Source organism: Thalassophryne amazonica, chromosome 17 (genome assembly GCF_902500255.1).
Source record: "Thalassophryne amazonica chromosome 17, fThaAma1.1, whole genome shotgun sequence".
NCBI lineage: Eukaryota > Metazoa > Chordata > Actinopteri > Batrachoidiformes > Batrachoididae > Thalassophryne > Thalassophryne amazonica.
The window spans coordinates 39,757,457-39,782,988 of record NC_047119.1 but is presented as its reverse complement, the minus strand read 5'-3'; the positions used below and the strand labels follow the sequence as shown (position 1 = coordinate 39,782,988).

Sequence of the window (25,532 nt, the reverse complement as noted above, 5' to 3'; positions counted from 1 at the left end):
CACCGCAGGGCCTGCTCCAGGTCCTGGTTCGTCCGCTCTGCCTGTCCATTGGTTTGAGGGTGGTACCCGGATGAGAGGCTCACGGTGGCCCCCAGTTCCCTACAGAAACTCCTCCAGACTTGCGAGGACAACTGGGGACCACGATCTGAGACTACGTTCGTGGGGATACCATGCAGACGCACGACATGGTGGACCAGGAGGTCTGCAGTCTCCTGGGCCGTCGGGACCTTCGGGAGGGCCACGAAGTGGGCCGCCTTGGAGAACCGGTCCACTATCGTCAGGATGGTCGTCATACCCTGGGACGCAGGGAGACCCATGACGAAGTCCAGGCCTATGTGGGACCAGGGGCGACGAGACACCGGCAGCGGCTGGAGGAGTCCTTGGGCCTTCTTATGATCAGCCTTGCCCCTGGCACAGGTGGTGCAGGCCTGGACGTACTCCCGGACGTTGGTCTCCATCGACGCCCACCAGAAGCGCTGTCGGACCACTGCCACGGTTCTACGCACCCCTGGGTGACAGGAGAGCTTTGAACCGTGACAGAAGTCCAAGACCGCAGCCCTGGCCTCTGGTGGGACGTACAGCCGGTTCTTAGGTCCATCTCCGGGGTCCGGGTGTCGTGTCAGGGCCTCCCGGACGGTCTTCTCCATGTCCCAGGTGAGGGTTGCGATGACAGTGGACTCGGGGATGATGGTGTCCGGTGGATCCGACAGCTCAGGCCTGACTTCCTCTTCATGCACCCGGGACAGTGCATCGGACTGTTGGTTTTTAGTCCCGGGGCGATACGTGATCTGGAAGTCAAACTGACCAAAGAACAGTGACCAACGGGCTTGCCTGGGGTTCAGACGCTTGGCGGTCCGGATGTATTCCAGGTTCCGATGGTCCGTGAAAACCGTAAAGGGAACCGTGGCTCCCTCCAGAAGGTGTCTCCACTCCTCTTGAGCCTCTTTCACCGCCAGAAGTTCCCGATTGCCGACGTCATATTTCCTCTCAGCCGGGGTCAACCTGTGGGAATAGTAGGCACAAGGATGGAGTACCTTATCGGACTCCCCACTCTGGGACAGCACGGCTCCTATCTCTGAGTCAGAGGCATCCACTTCGACAATAAACTGGCGATCAGGGTCAGGCTGCACAAGAACTGGTGCAGTCGAGAACCGACGTTTCAACTCCTTAAACACGGCTTCGCACCGATCCGACCAGGTGAAGGGAACTTTGGAGGAGGTCAGGGCTGTCAGGGGGCTAACTACCTGACTGTAGCCCTTAATGAACCTCCTGTAGAAATTTGCAAAACCGAGGAACTGTTGCAGTTTCCTACGGCTTGTTGGGTGGGGCCAATCTCTCACCGCCGCAACCTTGGCCGGATCAGGGGCGACGGAGTTGGAGGAGATTATGAACCCCAGGAAGGCCAAAGAAGAGCGGTGGAACTTCTCGCCCTTCACGAACAGCCGGTTCTCCAACAACCGCTGCAGGACCTGACGTACATGCTTGACATGGGTCTCAGGATCCGGAGAAAAGATGAGTATATCGTCCAGATATACAAAGACAAACCGATGCAGGAAGTCCCGCAAGATGTCATTAACCAACGCTTGGAACGTCGTGGGTGCATTGATGAGGCCGAACGGCATGACCAGGTACTCAAAATGACCTAACGGGGTGTTAAATGCCGTCTTCCACTCGTCTCCCTCCCGGATCCAAACCAGGTGATAAGCATTCCTAAGATCCAGTTTAGTGAAAAATTTGGGCTCCATGCAAGGGCGTGAACACTGAATCCAACAGAGGTAACGGGTATCGGTTGCGAACCGTGATCTCGTTCAGCCCTCTGTAATCAATACATGGACGGAGTCCGCCGTCTTTCTTGCCCACAAAAAAGAAACCAGCACCCATCGGGGAGGTGGAGTTCCGGATCAACCCGGCAGCTAAAGAGTCCCGGATGTAGGTCTCCATTGATTCGCGTTCCGGACGTGAGAGGTTGTACAGCCTGCTGGACGGGTACTCAGCGCCCGGTATCAAATCAATGGCACAATCGTACGGATGGTGCGGGGGCAGCGTGAGTGCCAGATCTTTGCTGAAGACGTCAGCAAGGTCATGGTACTCAGCTGGCACCGCCGCCAGATTGGAGGGGACTAAAACCTCCTCCTTAGTTGTCACACCGGGTGGAACCGAGGATCCTAAACACTCCCGGTGGCAGGTTTCGCTCCACTGCGTCACAACCCCAGACGGCCAATCAATCCGGGGATTGTGTTTTAACACCCATGGAAAACCCAAAATCACTCGGGAGGTAGAAGGTGTTACATAAAACACAATCTCCTCCCTGTGATTTCCAGACACAACCATTGTCACTGGCTGTGTCTGATGTGTGATTAGTGGAAGAAGGGTGCCATCTAGTGCCCGTACCGACAGTGGTGATGGTAAGGCCACTAGAGGGAGCCCAACCTCCTTTGCCCATCTGCTATCCAGCAAATTCCCCTCTGACCCCGTGTCCATCAGTGCTGGGGCGTGAAGGGTTAGATCCCCACTCAGGATCGTAACTGGGATGCGTGCAGATCGTCGGGTTCTCCCCGCGTGAGTATTATGACCCACCCTTAGCCCAGTCTCTAAGGACGAGTGCTGCTGTTTTGATCGTTTGGGGCAGTTTTTCTGTGTGTGCTCGGTTGAGCTGCAGAAAAAACACTCCCCACGGACCAGCCTCCTTTGTCTCTGATCTGATCTCATTTTGGTCCTGCTCGTTTCCCTAACAACGGCAGCAGGGGATGCTGTCGTCACGTGGAGTACCCTGGCTGTGGAGCATGGGAAAGACGGCTCCCTTTCGGACCCGGGAGTAAGAGGGACGGCTTGTGCCTGACCACGCCCTTCGTCTCACTCCCGTCGGTGTTCTGTTAATCGGTTGTCTAACCGTATTACCAGGTCGATAAGCCTGTCTAAATCCCGCGGCTCGTCCTTCGCCACCAGCTGCTCCTTAAGGACCAGAGACAGTCTGTTTACAAAGACGGTGCGGAGCGCAACAGCATTCCAGCCGGCTCGCGCTGCAGCGATGTGGAAGTCGACTGCATACTTAGCTGCGCTCCGGCACCCCTGTCTTATCGACAGCAGCACGCTCGAAGCGGTCTCGCCTCTATGAGGGTGGTCGAACACCTGTCTGAACTCCCTCACAAACCCAGTAAATGTCGTTAGGAGCCGGGAATTCTGCTCCCAGAGCGCCGTAGCCCAGGCGCGTGCCTCTCCTCGAAGCAGATTTATAATGTAAGCCACCCGGCTAGCGTCTGATGCGTACATGACGGGACGCTGTGAAAAGACAAGCGAACACTGCATTAAGAAGTCTGCGCACGTCTCGACACAACCTCCGTACAGCTCCGGAGGGCTTATGTATGCTTCAGGGGAAGGAGGGGGGGTTCGTTGAACGACCACTGGAATGTCTGTATCTGGCATTTGGTCAGCAGGAGGAGGTGCTGCAGTGGCACCCTGCGCGCGCGCTTTCACCTGGGCAGTGAGAGCATCCATCCTCCGATTAAGAATCACGTTCTGCTCGGTTACCAAGTCCAACCGAGCAGTGAAAGTGGTTATGATGTGCTGCAGCTCACCTAACACGCCTCCTGCTGGCGCCTGGGCACCTTGCTCTTCCATTGGCTGTTCAAATGATGGTTGACGCCCCTCGGGATCCATGACGATGGCCGAGAAATCCTGTTGTGTAAAAGTGTAATGACACGGACCCACAACAGGGGGCGTAAATGAACGGTCAATGGAAATAACAAGTAACACTTTTAATGTTGTGAAATGTGCACAACAGTTACAGATACAATTCAATACTACAGTCAGTTATACAGTTGGTGTCGTGTGGGCAGGCTCGAGGATAGGAGACGCCTGTCCAGATAGGAGTCGGGACCCACACGATTTCCACCGCCAACGGATCTGGAACACACCGGAGCCGCCAAGTCCCGAGTCACCAGGTGGCCACTGTCTCCAGCTGTCAGATCGGGTACTGCTGGCAGGAAACAGAAACAGTCAACAGTGGGTGTGTGAGCACACACCCAATAAACAGTCAGCAGAGTTCTGATGATAAAGGGGAGGAAACACCACCTCCCACTCTCACAATATCCACAGTTCGTGCAGATCCCAATTTACATTTAACCGCTGAGGAGCGGGAACGCCAACTCCTCCCGACCAGCTGCAAGTGTAATGGGTTACGCCTGCAAACTCAGAATATATAATTAAACAGCTCTCCAAGCCTAGATGCAAAGGACGTTACAACTACGCTTAGCTGCAAGCTTAATGTGTTAAAATTGCACAAGACGGCTGAGTCATTTACCTGAATTCTTCAGATGATTTCTCGGCAGGGGTGTGGCGTCTTCTCCAGGCTTTTATGGATAGCATGATGAGATGATGAGTGACAGCTGTCAGGGTCCCTGAAGCTCCTGGCAACGAACTGCGCCCTGTAGTGCCTGAAGCCCGTCTACAGGCAGGGCGCCCTCTGGTGTTGGCCAGCAGTACCTCCTCTTCGGGCGACCCATGCAACAAAAATTACTGTAAATTTGTAAAACAGGTTTTTTAAAGTCCTCAATTAAATTCTATGCCAAGATATCATAAAATCTTAAGATAACTGATAATAATTGTAACATTGTAAAGAGGTTTGACAGTGTCCTCACATGCAGATTTCTTAAGATGCAACGTCCTTCAGCAAGCATCCTCGTATAATAAACTGTAAATTACACACGTGTAAATGTTCTGTATTCTATATTTGATCGCTATGGGTTTGTGCCCAAATATATATAGTCAAGTCAGTGTCTGTACTTTTTATGTTCAGCTTGTTTATGAGTTTTGCAGTCACATTTTGCAGTCTTGTTCAACCCTTCCCCCACCCCTCCCCAACTTGCTTTTTTATTTGCAAAAATAGTCTGCAATGCTATTGGCATCTTTGTAAGACAATCCAACGCATTGACAATGATACCACTGTTGGCATCATGTGCATGATACCCATTCTAAACCTCATATAGAAGCTGAACATAAAAAGCACAGACACTGACTTCTTTATACAACCCCTGGCAAAAATTATGGAATCACCGGCCTCGGAGGATGTTCATTCAGTTGTTTAATTTTGTAGAAAAAAAGCAGATCACAGACATGACACAAAACTAAAGTCATTTCAAATGGCAACTTTCTGGCTTTAAGAAACACTATAAGAAATCAGGAAAAAAAAATTATGGCAGTCAGTAACGGTTACCTTTTTAGACCAAGCAGAGGGGAAAAAATATGGAATCACTCAATTCTGAGGAAAAAATTATGAAATCATGAAAAACAAAAGAACGGTCCAACACATCACTAGTATTTTGTTGCACCACCTCTGGCTTTTATAACAGCTTGCAGTCTCTGAGGCATGGACTTTGTTGGGAAAGTGTAGAGACACGGACCCACAACAGGGGGCGTCAATGAACGGACAATGGATAAGCCAAAAACAACAATTTACTGTTGTGAAGTGCACAACGAAATACAAACAATCACAGATTTTGGAGTCAATCAATGTACAACGGTGACGTGTGGGCAGGCTCGAGGATAGAAGACGTCTGTCCAGAGAAGAGCTGGGTCCCACACGATTTCCACTGCCAATGGATCTGGAGCACACTGGAGCCGCCAAGTCCTGAGTCCCCAGGTGGCCACCGTCTCCAGCTGTCAGATCTGGTACTGCTGGCAGGAAGCAGAAACAATCAACGGTGGGTGTGTGTGCACACACCCAGCAAAACAGTCAGCAAGCAGTTCCTTTCCAGTGGGGAAAACACCTCCACCTCCTGAAACAGGAACAATAACGTGCAGCGCCTGAGTGACTACTTATCCGAGGAGCGAAGAACGTCATCTCCTCCCAGCTTCCAGCTGCGGACCAGTCAACAGGTTCGCCTGCAAAATGTCCAGAACAACTGTGTGCGTACGGCACCAAAACTACGGCTGAGTGTTTACCTGAATGGTTTGATGATTTCTCGGCAGGAAGGTGGAGTTGCTGCCTGGCTTTTATGGGATGTGGTGATTGATGGTTGATGTGTGACAGCTGTCACTCCAGGCTGCTTCTGGGAGGTGGCTGCGCCCTCTCATGCCTGAAGCCCGCACTTCAGGCAGGGCGCCCTCTGGCGGTGGGCCAGCAGTACCTCCTCTTCAGCGGCCCACACAACAGGACCGGGTCCAGGATGAAGCTCCTCTTCACCCAGGAGCGTTCTTCGGGTCCATAACCCTCCCAGTCCACCAAATACTGGAATCCCCGGCCCTGACGACGGACATCCAGGAGCCTGCGCACAGTCCAAGCAGGCTCCCCGTCGATGATCCGGGCAGGAGGCGGCACCGATCCGGGGGCGCAGAGGGAAGAGATGTGGTACAGTTTGATGCGGGAGACATGGAAAACTGGGTGGATCCGCAGTGAAGCTGGCAGCTTCAGCTTCACTGCGGATCCGGACTGAGAACCTTGAGGATTGTGAATGGTCCAATGTATGGCCGGATCAGGGGCGACGGAGTTGGAGGAGATTATGAACCCCAAGAAGGACAAAGAAGTGCGGTGGAACTCGCACTTCTCGCCCTTCACAAACAGCCGGTTCTCCAACAACCGCTGCAGGACCTGACGTACATGCTTAACATGGGTCTCAGGATCCGGGGAGAAGATGAGGATATCGTCCAGGTATACGAAGACGAACCGATGTAGGAAGTCCCGCAAGACGTCATTAACCAAGGCTTGGAACATCGCGGGCGCATTGGTGAGGCCGAACGGCATGACCAGGTACTCAAAGTGACCTAACTGGGTGTTAAACGCCGTCTTCCACTCGTCTCCCCTCTGGATCCGAACCAGGTGGTACGCATTCCTAAGATCCAATTTAGTGAATATTTGGGCTCCATGCAAGGGCATGAACACCAAATCCAACAGAGGTAATGGGTATCGGTTGCGAACCGTAATTTCGTTCAGCCCTCTGTAATCGATGCATGGACGGAGTCTGCCGTCTTTCTTGCCCACAAAAAAGAAACCTGCACCCATCGGGGAGGTGGAGTTCCGGATCAACCTGGCAGCTAAAGAGTCCCGGATGTAGGTCTCCATTGATTCGCGCTCAGGACGTGAGAGATTGTACAACCTGCTGGACGGGTACTCAACGCCTGGGATCAAATCAATGGCACAATCGTACGGACGGTGTGGGGGAAGAGTGAGTGCCAGATCTTTGCTGAAGACGTCAGCAAGATCATGGTACTTCTCAGGCATCGCCAACAGATTGGGGGGGGACTTTAACCTCCTCATTAGCTGTCACACTGGGTGGAACCGAGGATCCTAAGCGTTCCCGGTGGCAGGTTTTGCTCCACTGCATCACTACCCCAGACGGCCAATCTATCCGGGGATTGTGCTTAACCATCTATGGAAATCCCAAAATCACTCAGGAGGTAGAAGGTGTTACATAAAACACAATCTCCTCCCTGTGGTTCCCAGACACAACCAAGGTCACGGGCTGTGTCTGGTGTGTGATTAATGGGAGAAGGGTGCCATCTAGTGCCCGTACCTTCAATGGTGAAGGTAGAGCCACTAGGGGGAGCCCTATCTCCCTTGCGCATCTGCTATCCAGCAGACTCCCTTCTGACCCCGTGTCCACCAGTGCTGGGGCGTGAAGGGTTAGATCCCCACTCAGGATCATCACTGGGATGCGTGCGGATCTACGGGATTTCCCCGCGTGAATGTTATGGCCCACCCTTAGCCCAGTCTCTAGGGGCAGGCGTTGTAGTTAAACCGCTTGGGGCAGTTCTTTTGTATGTGCTCACTCGAGCCACAAAAAAAACATTCTCCGCGGGCCAGCCTCCGTTGTCTGTCATTAGATTTTACTTTAGCCCTGTTCGTGTCCATGGCTTCGTCAGCAGGGGGAGCTGTAGCCACACGGAGCTCTCCGGTTGTGGAGCATGGGGACGGTGGCACCCTTTCGGACCCGGAAGGAAGAGGGACGGCTCGCGCCCGGCCACGCCCTTCGCCCCGCTCCCGACGATGTTTCTCTAATCGGTTGTCTAACCGTATGACCAGGTCGATAAGCCCGTCAAAATCCAGTGGCTCATCCTTAGCCAGCAGATGCTCCTTCAGGACCGGAGACAGTCCATTTATGAAGGCGGCGTGGAGTGCAACAGTATTCCAGCCGGACCTCGCAGCCGCGATGCAGAAGTCGACTGTATATTCGGCTGCACTCCGACGCCCCTGTCTCATTGACAGCAGCACGGTCGAAGCGGTCTTGTCTCTATTGGGATGATCAAACACTTGTTTAAACTCTCTCACAAACCCAGTATAAGTGGTTAGGAGCTGTGAATTTTGCTCCCAGAGCACCGTAGCCCAGGCGCGTGCCTCTCCTCGAAGCAGAATTATAACATAAGCCACCCGGCTGGCATCTGACGCATACATGACGGGACGCTGTGCAAAGACGAGCGAACACTGCATCAGGAAGTCTGCGCATGTCTCCACACAACCTCCGTACGGCTCCGGAGGGCTTATGTATGCTTCAGGGGACGGTGGGGGGGGATTCGTTGAACCACCACTGGAATGTCTGTATTCGGCACCTGAACAGCAGGAGGAGGAGCTGCAGCAGCGCCCTGCGTGCGTGCTTCCACCTGGGCGGTGAGAGCCTCCATCCTCCGATTGAGAATAACATTCTGCTTGGTCACCAAGTCCAACCGAGCAGTGAAGGCGGTCAAAATTTGCTGCAGCTCACCTAATACGCCTCCTGCCGGCGCCTGTGCACCCTGTGTTTCCATTGGTGGTTCACCCGATGGTTGACGCCCCTCGGAATCCATGACGCTGGCCGAGAAATCCTGTTGGGAAAGTGTAGAGACATGGACCCACAACAGGGGGCGTAAATGAACGGACAATGTATAAGCCAAAAACAACAATTTACTGTTGTGAAGTGCACAACGAAATACAAACAATCACAGATTTTGGAGTCAATCAATGTACAATGGTGACGTGTGGGCAGGCTCGAGGATAGAAGACGTCTGTCCAGAGAAGAGCCGGGTCCCACACGATTTCCACTGCCAACGGATCTGGAGCACACTGGAGCCGCCAAGTCCTGAGTCCCCAGGTGGCCACCGTCTCCAGCTGTCAAATCTGGTACTGCTGGCAGGAAACGGAAACAATCAACAGTGGGTGTGTGTGCACACACCCAGCAAAACAGTCAGCAAGCAGTTTCTTTCCAGTGGGGAAAAACACCTCCACCTCCTGAAACAGGAACAATAACGTGCAGCGCCTGAGTGACTACTTATCCGAGGAGCGAAGAGCGTCGTCTCCTCCCAGCTTCCAGCTGCGGACCAGTCAACAGGTTCGCCTGCAAAATGTCCAGAACAACTGTGTGCGTACGGCACCAAAAATACGGCTGAGTGTTTACCTGAATGGTTTGACGATTTCTCGGCAGGAAGGTGGAGTTGCTGCCCGGCTTTTATGCGATGTGGTGATTGATGGTTGATGTGTGACAGCTGTCACTCCAGGCTGCTTCTGGGAGGTGGCTGCGCCCTCTCGTGCCTGAAGCCCGCACTTCAGGCAGGGCGTCCTCTGGCAGTGGGCCAGCAGTACCTCCTCTTCAGCGGCCCACACAACAAACTTAATGAGTGACAAACAGTACTCTTCATCAATCTGGCTCCAACTTTCTCTGATTTCTGTTGCCAGATCAGCTTTGCAGGTTGGAGCCTTGTCATGGACCATTTTCTTCAACTTCCACCAAAGATTTTCAATTGGATTAAGATCCGGACTATTTGCAGGCCATGACATTGACCCCATGTGTCTTTTTGCAAGGAATGTTTTCACAGTTTTTGCTCTATGGTAAGATGCATTATCATCTTGAAAAATGATTTCATCATCCCCAAACATCCTTTCAATTGATGGGATAAGAAAAGTGTCCAAAATATCAACATAAACTTGTGCATTTATTGATGATGTAATGACAGCCATCTCCCCAGTGCCTTTACCTGACATGCAGCCCCATATCATCAATGACTGTGGAAATTTACATGTTCTGTTCAGACAGTCATCTTTATTTAATCTCATTGGAACGGCACCAAACAAAAGTTCCAGCATCATCACCTTGCCCAATGTAGATTCGAGATTCATCACTGAATATGACTTTCATCCAGTCATCCACAGTCCACAACTGCTTTTCCTTAGCCCATTGTAACCTTGTTTTTTTCTGTTTAGGTGTTAATGATGGCTTTCGTTTAGCTTTTCTGTATGTAAATCCCATTTCCTTTAGGCGGTTTCTTACAATTCGGTCACAGACGTTGACTCCAGTTTCCTCCCATTCATTCCTCATTTGTTTTGTTGTGCATTTTCGATTTTTGAGACATATTGCTTTAAGTTTTCTGTCTTGACGCTTTGATGTCTTCCTTGGTCTACCAGTATGTTTGCCTTTAACAACCTTCCCATGTTGTTTGTATTTGGTCCAGAGTTTAGACACAGCTGACTGTGAACAACCAACATCTTTTGCAACATTGCGTGATGATTTACCCTCTTTTAAGAGTTTGATAATCCTCTCCTTTGTTTCAGTTGACATCTCTCATGTTGGAGCCATGATTCATGTCAGGCCACTTGGTGCAACAGCTCTCCAAGGTGTGATCACTCCTTTTTAGATGCAGACTAACGAGCAGATCTGATTTGATGCAGGTGTTAGTTTGGGGGCTGAAAATTTACAGGGTGATTCCATAATTTATTCCTCAGAATTGAATGAGTCCATATTTTTTTCCCCTCTGCTTGGTCTAAAAAGGTAACTGTTACTGACTGCCACAATTTTTTTTCCTGATTTCTTATAATGTTTCTTAAAGCCAGAAAGTTGCCATTTGAAATGACTTTAGTTTTGTGTCATGTCTGTGATCTGCTTTTTTTCTACAAAATTAAACAACTGAATGAACATCCTCCGAGGCCGGTGATTCCATAATTATTGCCAGGGGTTGTAAATGATGCATTGTATCATTTATAAAGAAAGTGCACTGACCTAGGTCAATAGGTTCTTTTTTGGAGTGGCCAAAGTTGCCCCCTAGGGCCAGCCAAGGCAAAGTAATCCCGGTTTACGGTAATTTTCTTTGCATAAATTTGACATTTTGCTAAAAATAATTTTTGTGAAGTTAAAATATACCGAATATGTTATTTGTAATGTGGCACCGTTTCAAACCTTCAAGATATTTTGGTGGTACTTAAAATGTAAAGTCAAAATTGTAAAAGATACTTAAAATTGTTAGCCAGGTACTTTTTTTTACAGTTGATACACCTTTTGCAATTTCCTTGAGTTTGGAAATCATGCACTTTCCCGTATCAAACTACGTGTTTTACTATAGCCGTGCATCAAGTGTCTTCGGAACCATTCGGGTATTTCCGGAAGTAAACGAGTAATTTTCATCATGGCGGCAGGTCGGAGCGATCAAGTGTCTTCGGAACCATTCGGGTATTTCCGGAAGCAAACGAGTCATTTTCATCATGGCGGCTGGTCGGAACTATCTTTCCCCTGTGCAAATCTTGAGTGAAACAAGGGAGGACCTGAAGGGACTTATACTGTACCTCTAGTTATGATTATTTATTTATCCTTGGATGTCTGTGACCTTTTTTAAAATTGGAAATAAGCATCTTTTGTAAAAACTTTATTGCGTTAATCACTGGTAATAGATTTTATGTTTGTTTTTTCAAGTTTTTGTTTTTTGCTGTCAAAACACGTCAAGTCCGTTTATTCCGTCAGTCCAGGTGGGGGCGCTATTAGATTGTATTATGCAACAATCCAACAAAAGAAAAACCAGCTGCAGACCAAGTCGTTCTACCAATTCCACAAAAGTTTAATTTTCATCATATTTGTTTTAAAATAATAATAATTTCTCGTGTGGTTTCCAAGGTAACAGCACAGACACGGGGCACGAAGGGGCGCGAGGCCTGGAGTGCGCGAGCAGGCGGAAGTAGGAAGTTCTGCAGGTCAGAATTTAAACTTATTAAAATATGTATATGTTAATTTTCTCTGCGCGGTCGTTTGGTGTAAATTAACTCTCTGAGATTGATCCTTCAGGAAAACATTAGTAAAATATTTCCTACTTACTACCCGTTTGTTTGTGTCTTGGATTGCGCCAGTGAGCGTTTCAAAATCACAAACAGCTGTTCAGAAAAAAGTAACTTGTTGAAAGCGCAGTGTCGGAAAATAAAATATATATCACAGGAAAAAATTGCTTAGTCTCTTCTTGCAGCCTGAGCAAATTCACAACTTAAAGAACACTTTATTGTTATGTTTGAAAAATACATACTGCACAGTTTGCCAGAGTTCATAGTGTGCTGTATTTTGGACAATACCTGATCTGTGTTTTTATGTTCAAATTTTCACATTTATAAATGGAATTATGTATCTGTTCATGTGTCTGGGTCCTCGACCTGTGACCTCAAGAGACAATGGGGAAGATCTTCTGGAGTTATGAAATCAAAGGTTGGAGGTGTTTGGTGATGCTGACATCTTTGAAGGAGAAGGAAGGTCCAAGCCTTTAGGGCCTAATTATTAGTTGAGTTAACAGGGTTTTAAAAAGGAATAGTTTGGACCATGCTTAGTTATCATGTTACAAGGTAACATATGTCACATGGCATAGAATCCAATAGACGTTGACCTTGTTTGACCTTTACTTTGGAGAACAAGCATTCAACACAGTCAAAACTTTTTGCATACCAAAATTGGAGCAACTTTAACTTTTGACCCCTGTACAAACTGAAATTGATCTTTGTCACCATTCTTGCTGTTTTTACCACGTAACTCCATAACATTCAGTCACAGATGGTCCAAACTATACCTTTTTGGAATATTTATGATCAGACAAATAATTTGGTGTAGTTTCCAATTTGATTGGAGCGTTTTTAAATTTTGACCCCTGTGTAATTCTTCAATTGACCCCTACTTGACTGCCGACTGAAAATTCCAGTGGCCAGTCGGTTTTTTCAAGAGTAATGTCTAAGACAAATAATGTCGTGTAGTTTTCAATTTGATTGGAGCATTTTTAAGTTTTGACCCCTGTGTAATTCTTCAATTGACCCCTACCTGACTGCCGACTGAAAATTCAAGTGGCCAGTCGTTTTTTTCAAAAGAGTAATGTCTGAGGTGTATTTGTGCCAGATTTGGTGTATCACCATCTGAAGAAATGTTTTAGTTATCTGCTGTACTAGGAGCTGCTTTTCCCTGAGCAAACTGTCTCTGCATTCATATTGAAACTGTTAACACACTTCCACATTTCACAGTCTGTGTAGTTTAGATGTTGATCTTCAGACCATCAGAATTTTTCTGGTGCTGCTGCTTTCAAAATAAAAGCCTCCAATACATGTCGAAATTGTCATTGTTTATTTATTTTTTGTTTTGTCTGTTTTGCAGTGATGAGGACCAGCCGGGCACTGTCCGTTCTGGTGGGCGGAGTCTTCTGCGTAGCGATGATGTCACTGTTCCGTATGCTTGAGCTCATGCAGTGGTCGGAGCGCAGGAGGTCGCCCCCTGATGGACAGCTGGATGTGGTGAGTTTCCTGTTTTCCACGTAAAAATCATGAGTCACACTGTCACAAGTATTGCCTGTTTATTTAAAAAGTGTTAGGTCTGGAACTTCTCAGATTTGTCTTTCTTTAAAATTACTTTTAACTGTTAAAATATAGTTCTTGTATCCAAATTTTTGTCTTTACATTTTAAAAGATAGAAAATACTTCTGATTTAAATTCACTGCATTTGTTCACAGTATGATTATATACATATTTTAAGTGTGTTGTCATTTTTTATAGTGTCTGACCAAATTTCATTTTAAAATGACATAATTAGTTTGTGGTTTTTAGGATTTGTCCCACCTCCTGCATAAGATGAACAGGTTGGAACATCTCCTTGATGAGAATAATCACATGGTTGCTGGACTCCGTGACTCTGTTCTCCGCCAGAGAGCATCATGGGAAGCAGCACATTTAGAATCAAAGGCAGAGGGCGGGACAAATGTGACCTCAGACTATGGCCCCAGACCAGGTGACATGGTTCCTGGTTGCCATTTGGCCAAAGAGATCAAGGACAGGACCAATGGTGTGCAGGTACACTGTTATTTTTGTCCCTTTTCAAAGCTGTGTGACCAAGTGTCAGTGTTTTCAACGGCAAAAGAATGATGCATTTATTTTCATGGTTTTTGCTTTTTGCTTTTGTTTGTTTGTAGCTGCTGGATGTATACAACCTTTTGGCTTTTGACAATCCCGACGGTGGCGCCTGGAAACAAGGATTTGAGATCCGTTACCAAGGCAATGAGTGGGATGATCAGCCTTTGGAGGTTTTCCTGGTTCCTCACTCACACAACGATCCCGGTGAGCAACAAAATATCAGAAATGCCCCAGAGGTGAAAGGAAAATGATTATAATTACTAGCTGAGTTACCCGTTCTATGCACGGGTGATAAAGAAGAATTTTAGCCATGTCATTGTGTATTTCATGTGACTTTAGTTGAGGTGTAGTAAGTTGCATTGCATTGAGTGTATATTGTCATCATTAATTTTTCCAGCAATTTGTAACATCCATGAGACTCAAGTGAATGATGATTAAAAAGGTGACAGCATGTCATATCACAGCAATACTCTGGCATGTTGTATACAGCAGGTACATTTTAATTGAAAAAAATGCACGTGTTAACTCGCACGTGGTGGGCGCTGACCTATTTGGATTGTAATTAAAGTGCACCCTAGCCAGCTGCTCCTACGTAGTAAGTAAACTGTGATGCTTGCTACCTGACCTGAGTACCACGTGAACTGCGAAAATAAGGGCTCCAGTGCGTGGGTCGTGATCTAATATATAAGGCTGACCGTGTGTGTGTGTGTGTGTGTGTGTGTGTGTGTGTGTGTGTGTGTGTGTGTGTGTGTGTTTGCGCACGTACGCTTTCAGTCAAAGGGCCCCATTGACCATACCAAGTTTGGTGGTGATTGCTTATTTACTTTGGCTGTGCATAGTGAGCACACATGCAGTCAGCTTTATATATTGGAATAAAACATTAATCAAACAAGTGTACAAAAATGTTGGAACAAATCAAAGTGTCATATTTACAGTTTTGAAAACTTGCAGTTCAGATGAAATACAATATAAATAAATTAATATCTTCCAGGCTGGTTGAAGACATTTGATGGGTATTATCAGGATCAGACTCGACACATTCTCGACAACATGCTGATTAAACTGAGTGAGGACAGCAGGTACTCATCATCATAATTGTTATCATCATCACTGTTGTGATTTTTATGTCTATTGTCAGTGATAATGTGTAAACTGAAGAGAGTATTTACTCTCTGAATTTAGTCGTTAATGCTTAAAGCTGTTTTCTATACATAATAAATGTCAGAAAATAGTTTAAAAGTTTTCCAGTGACCAAAAACTGAAATTTACATAGCTGTTGTATTTGTGCAGCCAGTACAGTCTGAGTGCTGGACCCGAGCCCCGATAAATGAGGAGGGTTGTGTCAAGAAGGAAATTGGGTGTTTAAAAAAAAGCCAACACAACCATGCAGAGTAAAATTTGAATTTCCATACCAGATTGGTCAAGGCCTGGGTTAACAATGACCACCACCAGTGCCATTGCCCAGCAGGGTGCCAACGAAAATTGGGCTGCTGCCGGGCAAAAAAGTAGAAGAGGAGGAAAACGTCTCCAGAGACAGCAGGAAAAGAGGAAAACTAGAAGGATGGAAGTGAGAGTCAGAGCTGTAAATATTGGTAGTATGACTGGTAAAGGGACAGAGCTGGCTGATATGATGAAGAGGAGAAAGGTAGACATATTGTGTGTGTGCAAGAGACCAAATTGAAGGGACGTAAGAGCAGACGTACAGGCAGTGGGTTCAAGTTGTTGTATCATAGTGTGAATAGGAGGAGAAATGGTGTTGGGGTAATTTTTAAAGGAAGAGTATGTGAGGAGAGCTTGGAGGTGTAGCGAGTGTCTGACAGGGTGGTGAGTATGAAGTTGGAAATTGAAGGGGTGATGATGAATATCATCCGTGCATATATTCCACAGGTAGGTTGTGAGAGGAGGAAGGAGAAAAAAGACTTCTGGAACAAATTAGATGAGGTGGTGGAGAGTGTACTCAAGCATGAAAGAGTGTTGATAGGAGCAGACTTCAATGGACATGTTGGTGAAGGGAACAGAGGTGATGAGGAAGTAATGGGTAGATATGGTATCAAAGACAGGAACGTGGAAGGACAGATGATAGTAGATTTTGCATAAAGGATGGAAATGGCTATGACAGGGGTGATGGCCATGCAATTAAATACACTTATTTCCAGTGCGGAAGGTTCTCAGTTCCACATTGCATCAGGAAGGGCATCCAGCATAAAGCTTGTGTCAAATCAACATGCAGCTCCATCTCTGTTCTCCTGTGGCGACCCTGAGTGAAAACAAGGGAGATACCAAAGGGAATTGCTATGAAAATGGCTGTAGTGAATACCTACTTTAACAAAAGGGATGATCACCAGGTGACATAAGAGTCAAGGAAGGTGTGCACAGGTGGACTCTATCCTTTGTTGGAGATACAACCTAAAATAAATTGGAGATTATAAGGTGGTGGCAGGAGAGAATGTAGCCAGACAGCATCAAGATGGTGGTTTGTAGGATGACTTTAGAGGTGAATAGAGTGTAAGCTTAACTAAGGATCACATGGTGGAAACGGAAGGGGGAAGACGTGTGTGAAATTCAGGGAGGAGGTGAGACAGACTGAATGGAGGGGAAGCCTCTTACCCTCTGCAAGAGTGAAGAGAAAGTCTGCAAGGCAGTAGTGTGACCAGTTATGCTACAGTTTAGAGACGGTCAGTGACCCTAACAAAAAAGACAGAAGGCAGAGCTGGAGATATTGTGATTTTCTTTGGGAGTGATGAGGATGGGCAGGATTAGGAATGAACATATTAGAGGGACTGCACAGGTGGGACAGGTGAGACTGAGATGGTTTGGACATGTGCAGATGTGGAACCCAGGCTACATAGGGAGAAGGATTCTGAGGATTGAGCCACCAGGCAAGAGGAGAAGAGAGAGGCCAAAGAGGAGGGTTATGGATGTGCTGAGGGAGCACATGCAGGTGGTTGGTGAGACATGAAAGTGCAGAGCACAGGATGAGATGGAGATGAATGATCTACTGTGGCGCCCCCTAATGGGAGCAGCAGAAAGAAGAAATTACTGTTCAAAGAACTTTATGGTTTGCATCATCAATGTGACGTTATGATGATCGAGAAATAAAAGCAGACACCGTCAACGTGCAGACTAAAATTCTGGTTACGGGAATTAATAGATCAATGAGAGTCAGATGTTTTACCCACAATGCAAAGTAACCCTCCAATCAGAGTGTTAGACAGGAACTAATTTTAGTGCGCAGTTCTGCTTTCTACCATCAAGAAAGCTTGTTTCAAAACATTAAAGGAAATAATGTTTTGAAACAAGTACACAAATGGCTTGTTTCAAAACAAGCCGTCGGCTGTGCGCACGTCTGTGAGAAAGTTTCTTGACAGTTCTTGTTATTGAACAAAACCGCGTCTCCCTAACCGGATAGAGTTATGACGTCATCACGCTTGCGCGTAGGCGCTGTCTAGCGGGATCTTGAAAATTGTTCATTGAATTGACAAAGTGTGTGTGTGTGTGTGTGTGTGTGTGTGTGTGTGTGTGTGTGTGTGTGTGTGTGTGTGTGTGTGTGTGTGTGTGTGTGTGTGTGTGTGTGCATTTTCTTAGGTCCTACGACTTGAGCATTTAAAGAATTCTTGTTGGCTAAATGATTAACACTGTTTTTGTGTTGTTTTTTGTTGTTCGATTTGTCAGGAGGAAGATGATTTGGGCAGAAATCAGTTATTTTTCCAAATGGTGGGATGACATCGATGACCAGAAGAGGGCAACAGTCAAACAGTAATGTCAGGTTTTTCTTGCCAAATGTTATTATATAGGATATACATATGATATTATATAAATGTTATTATATGGTATATTTTTTTATTTGTGGAAAAAATGCATCCTTAGATAAATTTAAAAACCTCTTTAAATGAGAACTCATGATTAAAAATGGAAAATAAAAGGAATGACACAGTGCATTGCTCTAATAGCGCTATCTCCAGTGCTGCGTGCCGTAAGATGATTGGTTCATTTGGATCCACCTGATATTTTACATTCTAATCCAATTACATTTTTTCTGCAAATCTGATTGGTTAATCGTGTGAGATTTCAGACTGTATAATATCGGGTGTAATGTTGCAAAATATTCGACCGTTTCACATTTAATGTATTACTCCGCACCCTGAACGTCAGCGCATGCTGCTACGCAGATGTCAATCATGGCACTGTTAGCTGAGAGCGAGAGAAAGTTGTGTACTGACGACTATACCAAAATGGGTGAATTTAAGCTACCATACTAAAGTATTAATGGATTACGGTTGCAAATATCCGTTTTGCATTCAGGACTTGACGCACATTAGTGGAAATACCCTGGATTTGGTTGTAGCACGTGGTATTGCTGTCACGAATATTGACATCATGCCGCTAACATCAGTGTTCTCTGATCACTCGTTTATTAAGTTTACAGTTTCGCTGCCGTGCTTTGTGGAACAACAACCTTATTTATCACTATAGCTCAACTCATAACTAAATAACTCAACTCCTCAACTAAAACTGAACGCGAAGCTAGACTGCCTGATGTGTTAGCTTCACATTTGGCAAATACCCAATCAGTAGACAGTCTTGTGGATAGTTTAAACTCAGTGCTCAAAACTACACTCGACATGATTGCCACCTTTGTTAAAATTACGCCCCCTCGAAACAGTCACCTTGGTTCAATGATTACCTGTGTGACCTCAAGCATAAGGCTAGAGGTCTAGAACGGAAATAGCGTAGTTCAAAATTAGAAGTATTCCATCTTGCGTGGCATGATGCTATCTTAGACTGTAAGCATACATTACTGGCTACAAAGCGGACCTATTACTCTGATCAACAAAAACAAGCAGAACTCAAAGTTCTTGTTCAACATGGTGGCAACACTTAGTCATGGACTGTAGTTCGCTCTCATTTTACAGCACAAGATTTCCTGGATTACTTTGGGAAGAAAATAGAAGACATTAGGTTAACCATATCACAGCATGCCTTAACCCAGCCACTACAACTTACTATTGAGGTGGGCTCCATTACTGAGGTATTACCTAGATTTACAGAATTTTATAGTATCTCTCTAGGCATGCTGACGAAACTCGTAACGTGAACAAAAAGCACAACCTGTCTATTTGATCCCATACCAGCAAAACTGTTTAAAGGCCTGTGGCCCACTCTTGGGCCAACTGTGCTGGAAATTATTAATCTTTCTTTAACCTCTGGATCTGTTCCTAAATGTTTCAAATCTGCAGTGATTAAACCATTACTTAAGAAACCTAATCTTGATCCTAGTGTACTGAAAAACTGTCGGTCGATATCAAATATTATTTTGCTCTAAAATTCTGGAAAAGGTGGTTTCACCGCAGCTCGTGGACTATCTTACTGAGAATAATCTCTTTGAGCCACTGCAGTCTGATTTTAGAAAATATCATTCCACAGAGACGGCTCTCACTAAAGTGGTGAATGATCTGCTTGCAATGGATTCAGACACCACTATGGTTCTTGTGATGTTAGATCTCAGTGCTGCATTTGATACCGTGGATCATCATATTCTACTTGATAGGTTGGAAAATCATTTTGGGATTACTGGGAGTGCCCTTGCATGGTTGACGTCATACATGACCAGTCATTCTCACTGTGTTTTGTACAGTAACAGTACCTCTAACCTTAGTGACATGAAATTTGGGGTTCCACAGGGGTCCGTCTTAGGCCCCCTGCTTTTCTCCCTTTATATAGCACCCCTTGGGCACATATTGTGGCGCTTTGGTATTACCTTTCACTGCTGTGCTGATCATACTCAGTTATACATGCCGATAACTGCTGGTCATCTCATCTACATAAAATCCTTAGAAGATTGCCTTGCATCAGTGAGAAGCTGGATGTCTAGAAACTTCCTACTTTTAAACTCTGATAAGACTGAAATGATGGTTCTTGGTCCAGTGAGACATCGGCATCAATTTGACCAGTCAACTCTTAGGCTAGGCTCATGTGTCATACATCACATGGACAAAGTGAGGAACATTGGGGTAATTTTTTATCCTATGTTGTCCTTCGGCCTCCACATTAGGAATATTACGAGGACTGCTTTCTTCCACTTGCAAAATATAGCGAAGCTTCTCTTCTAGATTGGACTACTGCAATGTTCTATTTTCTGGTTTATCACAGTCCAGCATTCGGGCTTTCCATTTGGTTCAAAATGCTGCAGCCACACTTTTGACACGAAGCAGAAAGTTCAACCATATTACACCCATTTTGGCATCCCTTCACTGGCTTCCTGTCCTAGGGAGATCAGATTTTAAGGTTCTGCTACTAGTCTATAAAATTGTTCACGGACTGGCACCTCCTTACGTAGCTGACCTAATTAAACCTTACATACCGGCCCGGGCTTTGCGTTCTCAGGGTGCAGGACTACTTTATGTCCCTAGGGTGAATAAGAAGTCTGCGGGTCACAGAGCTTTCTCTTATCATGCCCCTGTTCTGTGGAATGATCTCCCTGTGTCAGTAAAACAGTCAGATTCTGTGGAGGCTTTCAAGTCCAGACTTAAGACACACTTATTTTCCCTTTCGTATGGCTAGTATACTGGCATAGTATAGTTCTACGCTTTTCACTCTTTTAATTCATCTTATTAGGAAATGGAGCGTGCCACCGCCTCAACTTTACCTAAATTCTGGGTCTTTTAGTGAAGCTTAGGGCTAGTGGCTGGTGTTTTTCCTGTTTTTCCTTGTTGTTTAATGCTGACAAATTATACTGTATTTCTTGTCTTTCTGATGCTTGATTCTGTTTTTTCTCTCTGTTTAAGGTGCAGCTCCATCCAGAGATGGGTGTGGTAAATGTGCTGGAGACCCTCCTGTCCTGTGCACCAACAGCTTTTCCTGTATATTTGTTTTGTGAATTGTTCTGTAATTTATGTCTGTAGCATGACCCAAGCAGAGGGGTCATCCCTTTGAGTCTGGTCTGCTTGAGGTTTCTTCTTCAGAGAGAGATTTTCATTACCACTGCTGTTCTGGGGGTTAGTAAGGTTACACCTTACTTGTGTGAAGCGCCTTGAGCCTACTCTGTTGTAATTTGGCGCTATATAAATGAAAATAAATAGAAAATTGAAATTGTTTTACCGCTAACGTGTCACCGGTAAAGCTCACGTTGTGACTCTGTAACCAGAATGAATGTCCGCAAATCATCAGACAAAACAGGGTTATTCCCTAATTTTCAGAGCCACGAGGCAGCAAGTTTGGTTAGGTTGCCAAACTTACACAGGTGCATCCAATCATGACCTTGAATATTGACTGACAGCAAGTATTTCTCATTGGGTGAACTCATTTAGTGTCTGGTTTTATCACATCAGATTTACAACCCTGCTTCTTACCCAAAAGCTGCTGGGATAGCCCCACCCCATGTTATTTTTAGATTAACGATGTTGTCAAACTGCTACAGACGATCCTCCATTAATTATTAATTTATATGATACTACCTGAAATAGATACTGAGAAACTGCACATTATTTTCTTTTCATTAATTTTTTTTTGTCTTGTTTTAAAAATATATATATTTTCTTTACATTCAGTTTTTCCATTGTTTTGACAGTTTGTTCATGTTTAGGGTTGGAGTTTGGTTTTCCTGTTCTTTTAGCTGTTTGTTTTTCTGTTAATTTTTTTCTTCCCCTCTTGTGTGATTGATCAGGCTGCTGCGGGCCGGTCAGCTGGAGCTGGTGACGGGAGGTTGGGTGATGGCTGATGAAGCTAACTCGCATTATTTCGCTCTGCTCGACCAACTGATGGAGGGACACCAATGGATGCAGCGCCACCTAGGTTCAGATACCAGCTTCTCCACTTGTGTTTTAACAGCTGTTAAATTATGTTAATTTACTAATGTCTTATAAACATTTTTTTAATGAATGCAGGTCTGAAGCCAAGCAACGGCTGGGCTGTGGATCCCTTTGGTCACTCCCCCTCCATGACCTACCTACTGAAGGGGGCGGGGCTTAATGCCATGGTTATTCACCGGGTGCATTACGCTGTCAAGAAGCACTTTGCTCAGCAGCAGACGCTTGAGTTTCTATGGCGACAGAATTGGGGTGGGTATTGGTTTAAAAAGAAAAAACACACATACAAAAAACCCCACTTAGGTTGTCAAATTTTTAAAGCAGAAACAGCCACCCATTCTCCACTCAGTTTTCCCTTGCTCCAAAGAACTCGCTCACTGCTCACTTCAAAACAAAAAACAATCTGCATTGTATTTTACTTTTAGCTTAAACTATAGGCTGACATCAAAATAACAGAGCAGACAAAGTCACACTGAAGCTGAAATGATTCATTTCAAGATGCACTAATGAAATAAAAACCAAAGCTTTCTGTAAAATTAAAGTAACAGACACATATTAACCCCTATCTACATGGATTACATCCGATTATTCACATTTTTGTGGCTCCCTATGTGTCTCATCACAAATTTTAACATGTTTAAGACTTTCCCAGTTGCTCACAATGTTCTATAACTGCGCTTTTACCCCAGATTATACCCGACTGGGTATCCAAATTTAATTTTTAAAATCTTTTTATTTATTTAATTTAATTTTCTACATAAAAAAAATACACAATTGGGTGTCAGATAACAGCAACAAGAAATGACAGAGCTGCCGAGGGTTGTACTTCCTTCAGAGTTGTCTTTGCTGTTTTGGTGGCTTGCCTGACTCGTCTCCTTCACATTTAGTCAGGTTTTGACCATCAGTGTACTGTCCCGTACTTTTCTTTTCTTGACTTCTTTACTCTGATCAATAATAAATTCAGTGACTTTTTGTTCTCTGACTATTAAAGTGATAACTTAGTTGTCATTGTAGAGATTTCTTTTAAAATTATCAAGAATTCAGATTTTTTTAATTTGGCCACATTTGTTTTCAGACCTACTAAACTTCTGATCCAACTCTTGGTCCACATTAATGCGATGACATCACACAGGGCCTGTGGTCTGTTTTCCGTCCTGTTGGTTGTGTGAAAATATTTACATCATATAATGATGTGGAATGGATTCGTAAAAGTGCTTAAGCAGTGTTTTGTTTTTGTGTTTTTGTGTTGTTGTGGGTTTTGTTTGTTTGTTTTCATCATTCTCTGTAGATGGTTGTGGGTGAAAATCCTGTTCAGATTAACGTTAATCATCTTTCTTCATTTTGACACTTGGTTTAAACTGTTCGCCATGTGTTTCTGTGCTGTTTTTTGCCTCCTCATTGGTTGTTGAGCAGTTGAACAGGTGTAACTAATGAAGTGACCTGTGTGTGTGGGGGGGGGGGGGGGGGGGGGGGGGGGGGGGGGGGGGGGGGTGGGCAGCTTCAAAATCAATGTTCTGTTTCTCTTTATATTTGTGTGGTTTAACTTCATTTCTTTTCTGTTTGCTTTCCCTGTAGACTCCTCCTCTCATAGTGACATCACATGTCACATGCTGCCATTCTACAGCTATGATGTTCCGCACACATGCGGACCAAACCCCGCCGTCTGCTGCCAGTTTGACTTCCACCGGCTGCCAGGTGGACGGGTCTTCTGTCCATGGCGGGTGTCGCCTCAGCCAATCACAGAGCAGAACATCAAGGAGAGGTAATGAGGGTGCTCAACCTGTGCAACCCATGATAATCATAATAATTAATCAAGAGCATGTGTCAGTGGCCTGTAGGGGGCGCTGACTTTCGAATGGCCCATTGGTGTGTTTCTGATCAGATTAACAGAAATGTTATATTTAATCTGTAATAATTCATGAAAATGTTTTATACATGTTGAGACCCAAAAGGAGGAAGTTAAACTTTTTAATTCCTGAAGTTTCTTGAAATTAAATTTGTATTTTCTTGAAGCCTTTATATTTAGGAATGTTTTTATTTCATTGTGAATTTAAAAGGAATGTGTTTTTGGGTAACTGTTTGCTTGGTGCTTTCATTTTATCCTGAAGACTCAATGCTTAATTCACAGTTTTGTTTAAACTCAAAAAACCTGAAGTTCTTTCATGTATTTTAAATTTATAAGTATTGTCTGTGTGCACTTCATTAAAAAAAGGGATCTTTATTTTTCCCATCCTTTCAGAGCGAGCCTGCTACTGGACCAGTACAGACAGAAGTCCCGCCTTTTCCGTTCTTCTGTGCTACTTGTTCCTCTCGGAGATGATTTTCGATTTGCTGAGTTGGCTGAGTGGGACGCTCAGTTCATCAATTACCAGAAACTATTTGACTACTATGACCAGCACCCGGAGCTCCACATCAAGGTTAACACAGGGGGCGAAGCCTAAAGCTAGACTGACAGCAGGTTTCATTTTCATTCAGGTGACCTGTACAAATGTGCCAGCTGTGACAATGTTTCTGTGTAGGCTCTCAGTTGTCCAGGTGGTTTCCATAGTAGAGAAGCTTGAATCTTCGACTGGACTGGGTTGCTTGACGCGAGTACGTTTTGCTTCAAATCGCAGAAGCTTCCTCAGCTAAAATTCTTGCTCTGGTGGTCTGACTTCTGTCTTGACTGCTGTAGGCCAGTGACTAAACAGTAGCTCTAATTAGCACCTATTGTGCTCTAGTTAGCACCCTCCTAATGACAGGGCAGCTGTCCCTCTCCTGATGGCTCCCTTGACGACTCTGCTGATGAGGTGAATGACTCATTACCATGAACAAAAGACTGAAACTGCTTTGACCTGAGTACCCCATTGTAAACAGGGGATAAAGCGTGTCTCAGACCCCCTCCCCGGTTAAGGCTGGGTTTCAAACATTTCACAAAGAATGCCTCCTTGACCCTTGATGTATTGGAGTCACTGAGCAGGTTGTTGATCTTGACCTCGTAGTCCGATGTGTTCAGGACCACCGTGCATCTGCCTTTATCCGCTGGCAGGATAAGGATGCTTTGGTCCTTTTGCAGTGCTGACAAAGCTTTCTGTTCTTCTCCTGTGATGTTGGACGGAGGAGGCTTAGCACTGTTCAGCACTGCTGTGACTCTTATTCGGAGGTCCCCAGCTTCTGACTCTGACAGACTTATGTTTAATGGCTGACTCTACTGCAGTGATGTAATCTACTGTCGGTATATGTTTAGGGGTCACTGAGAAATTTAGTCCTTTAGCGAGCACATCCTTTTCTGTCTGTGTAAGAACCCTGTTGGAGAGATTCTTTACCCAATTTTCCCTGTTGTCACTAATTTGTCTGGGTGTATCTTTAAAAATACTCCCACTGAAAGTACGCCTTTTCTGCACTAAAAGGTTGTGAAACTTCCTGATTTGCCGCTCCTTACTTTTTAAATGCTCAGCCATTTGAATTTTAACTATGAACTTTGTGATCTTATTATGGGCCTCTTCCTCCACTAAAGTTTCTAACATTTTGTGCAGACTGTCAAGATTATTTTGGAGGTCTAATATTTTAAAATGAAGCCTTCTAATTCTAAGACCCAAAATCCTCCTAAGGTAACTGTGCTGGATCTTTTCTGCTTTGTGACCTGCTTCTAG

The 25,532-nt window shown here is 45.3% G+C and overlaps 1 protein-coding gene across 2 annotated transcripts in view; it reads left to right on the top strand.

Moving 5' to 3' along the window:
- The first annotated feature begins 11,540 nt into the window (after nucleotides 1-11,540).
- The window catches only part of man2a1 (mannosidase, alpha, class 2A, member 1), a 36,860-nt gene continuing 22,868 nt past the window's right edge, over nucleotides 11,541-25,532 (top strand). Inside the window, exons 1-11 of one of the 2 annotated variants that reach the window (XM_034191962.1) lie at nucleotides 11,541-11,698; nucleotides 11,844-11,920; nucleotides 13,347-13,483; nucleotides 13,793-14,035; nucleotides 14,155-14,299; nucleotides 15,087-15,174; nucleotides 17,768-17,851; nucleotides 21,759-21,886; nucleotides 21,979-22,152; nucleotides 23,476-23,662; nucleotides 24,140-24,317. In XM_034191962.1, coding sequence (XP_034047853.1) covers nucleotides 13,349-13,483; nucleotides 13,793-14,035; nucleotides 14,155-14,299; nucleotides 15,087-15,174; nucleotides 17,768-17,851; nucleotides 21,759-21,886; nucleotides 21,979-22,152; nucleotides 23,476-23,662; nucleotides 24,140-24,317 — 1,362 coding nt within the window. In that variant the 5' untranslated portion in view covers nucleotides 11,541-11,698; nucleotides 11,844-11,920; nucleotides 13,347-13,348. Of the gene's footprint in view, nucleotides 11,699-11,719; nucleotides 11,921-13,346; nucleotides 13,484-13,792; nucleotides 14,036-14,154; nucleotides 14,300-15,086; nucleotides 15,175-17,767; nucleotides 17,852-21,758; nucleotides 21,887-21,978; nucleotides 22,153-23,475; nucleotides 23,663-24,139; nucleotides 24,318-25,532 lie in introns of those variants that run through there. The other variant, XR_004565958.1, reaches the window with a different exon arrangement.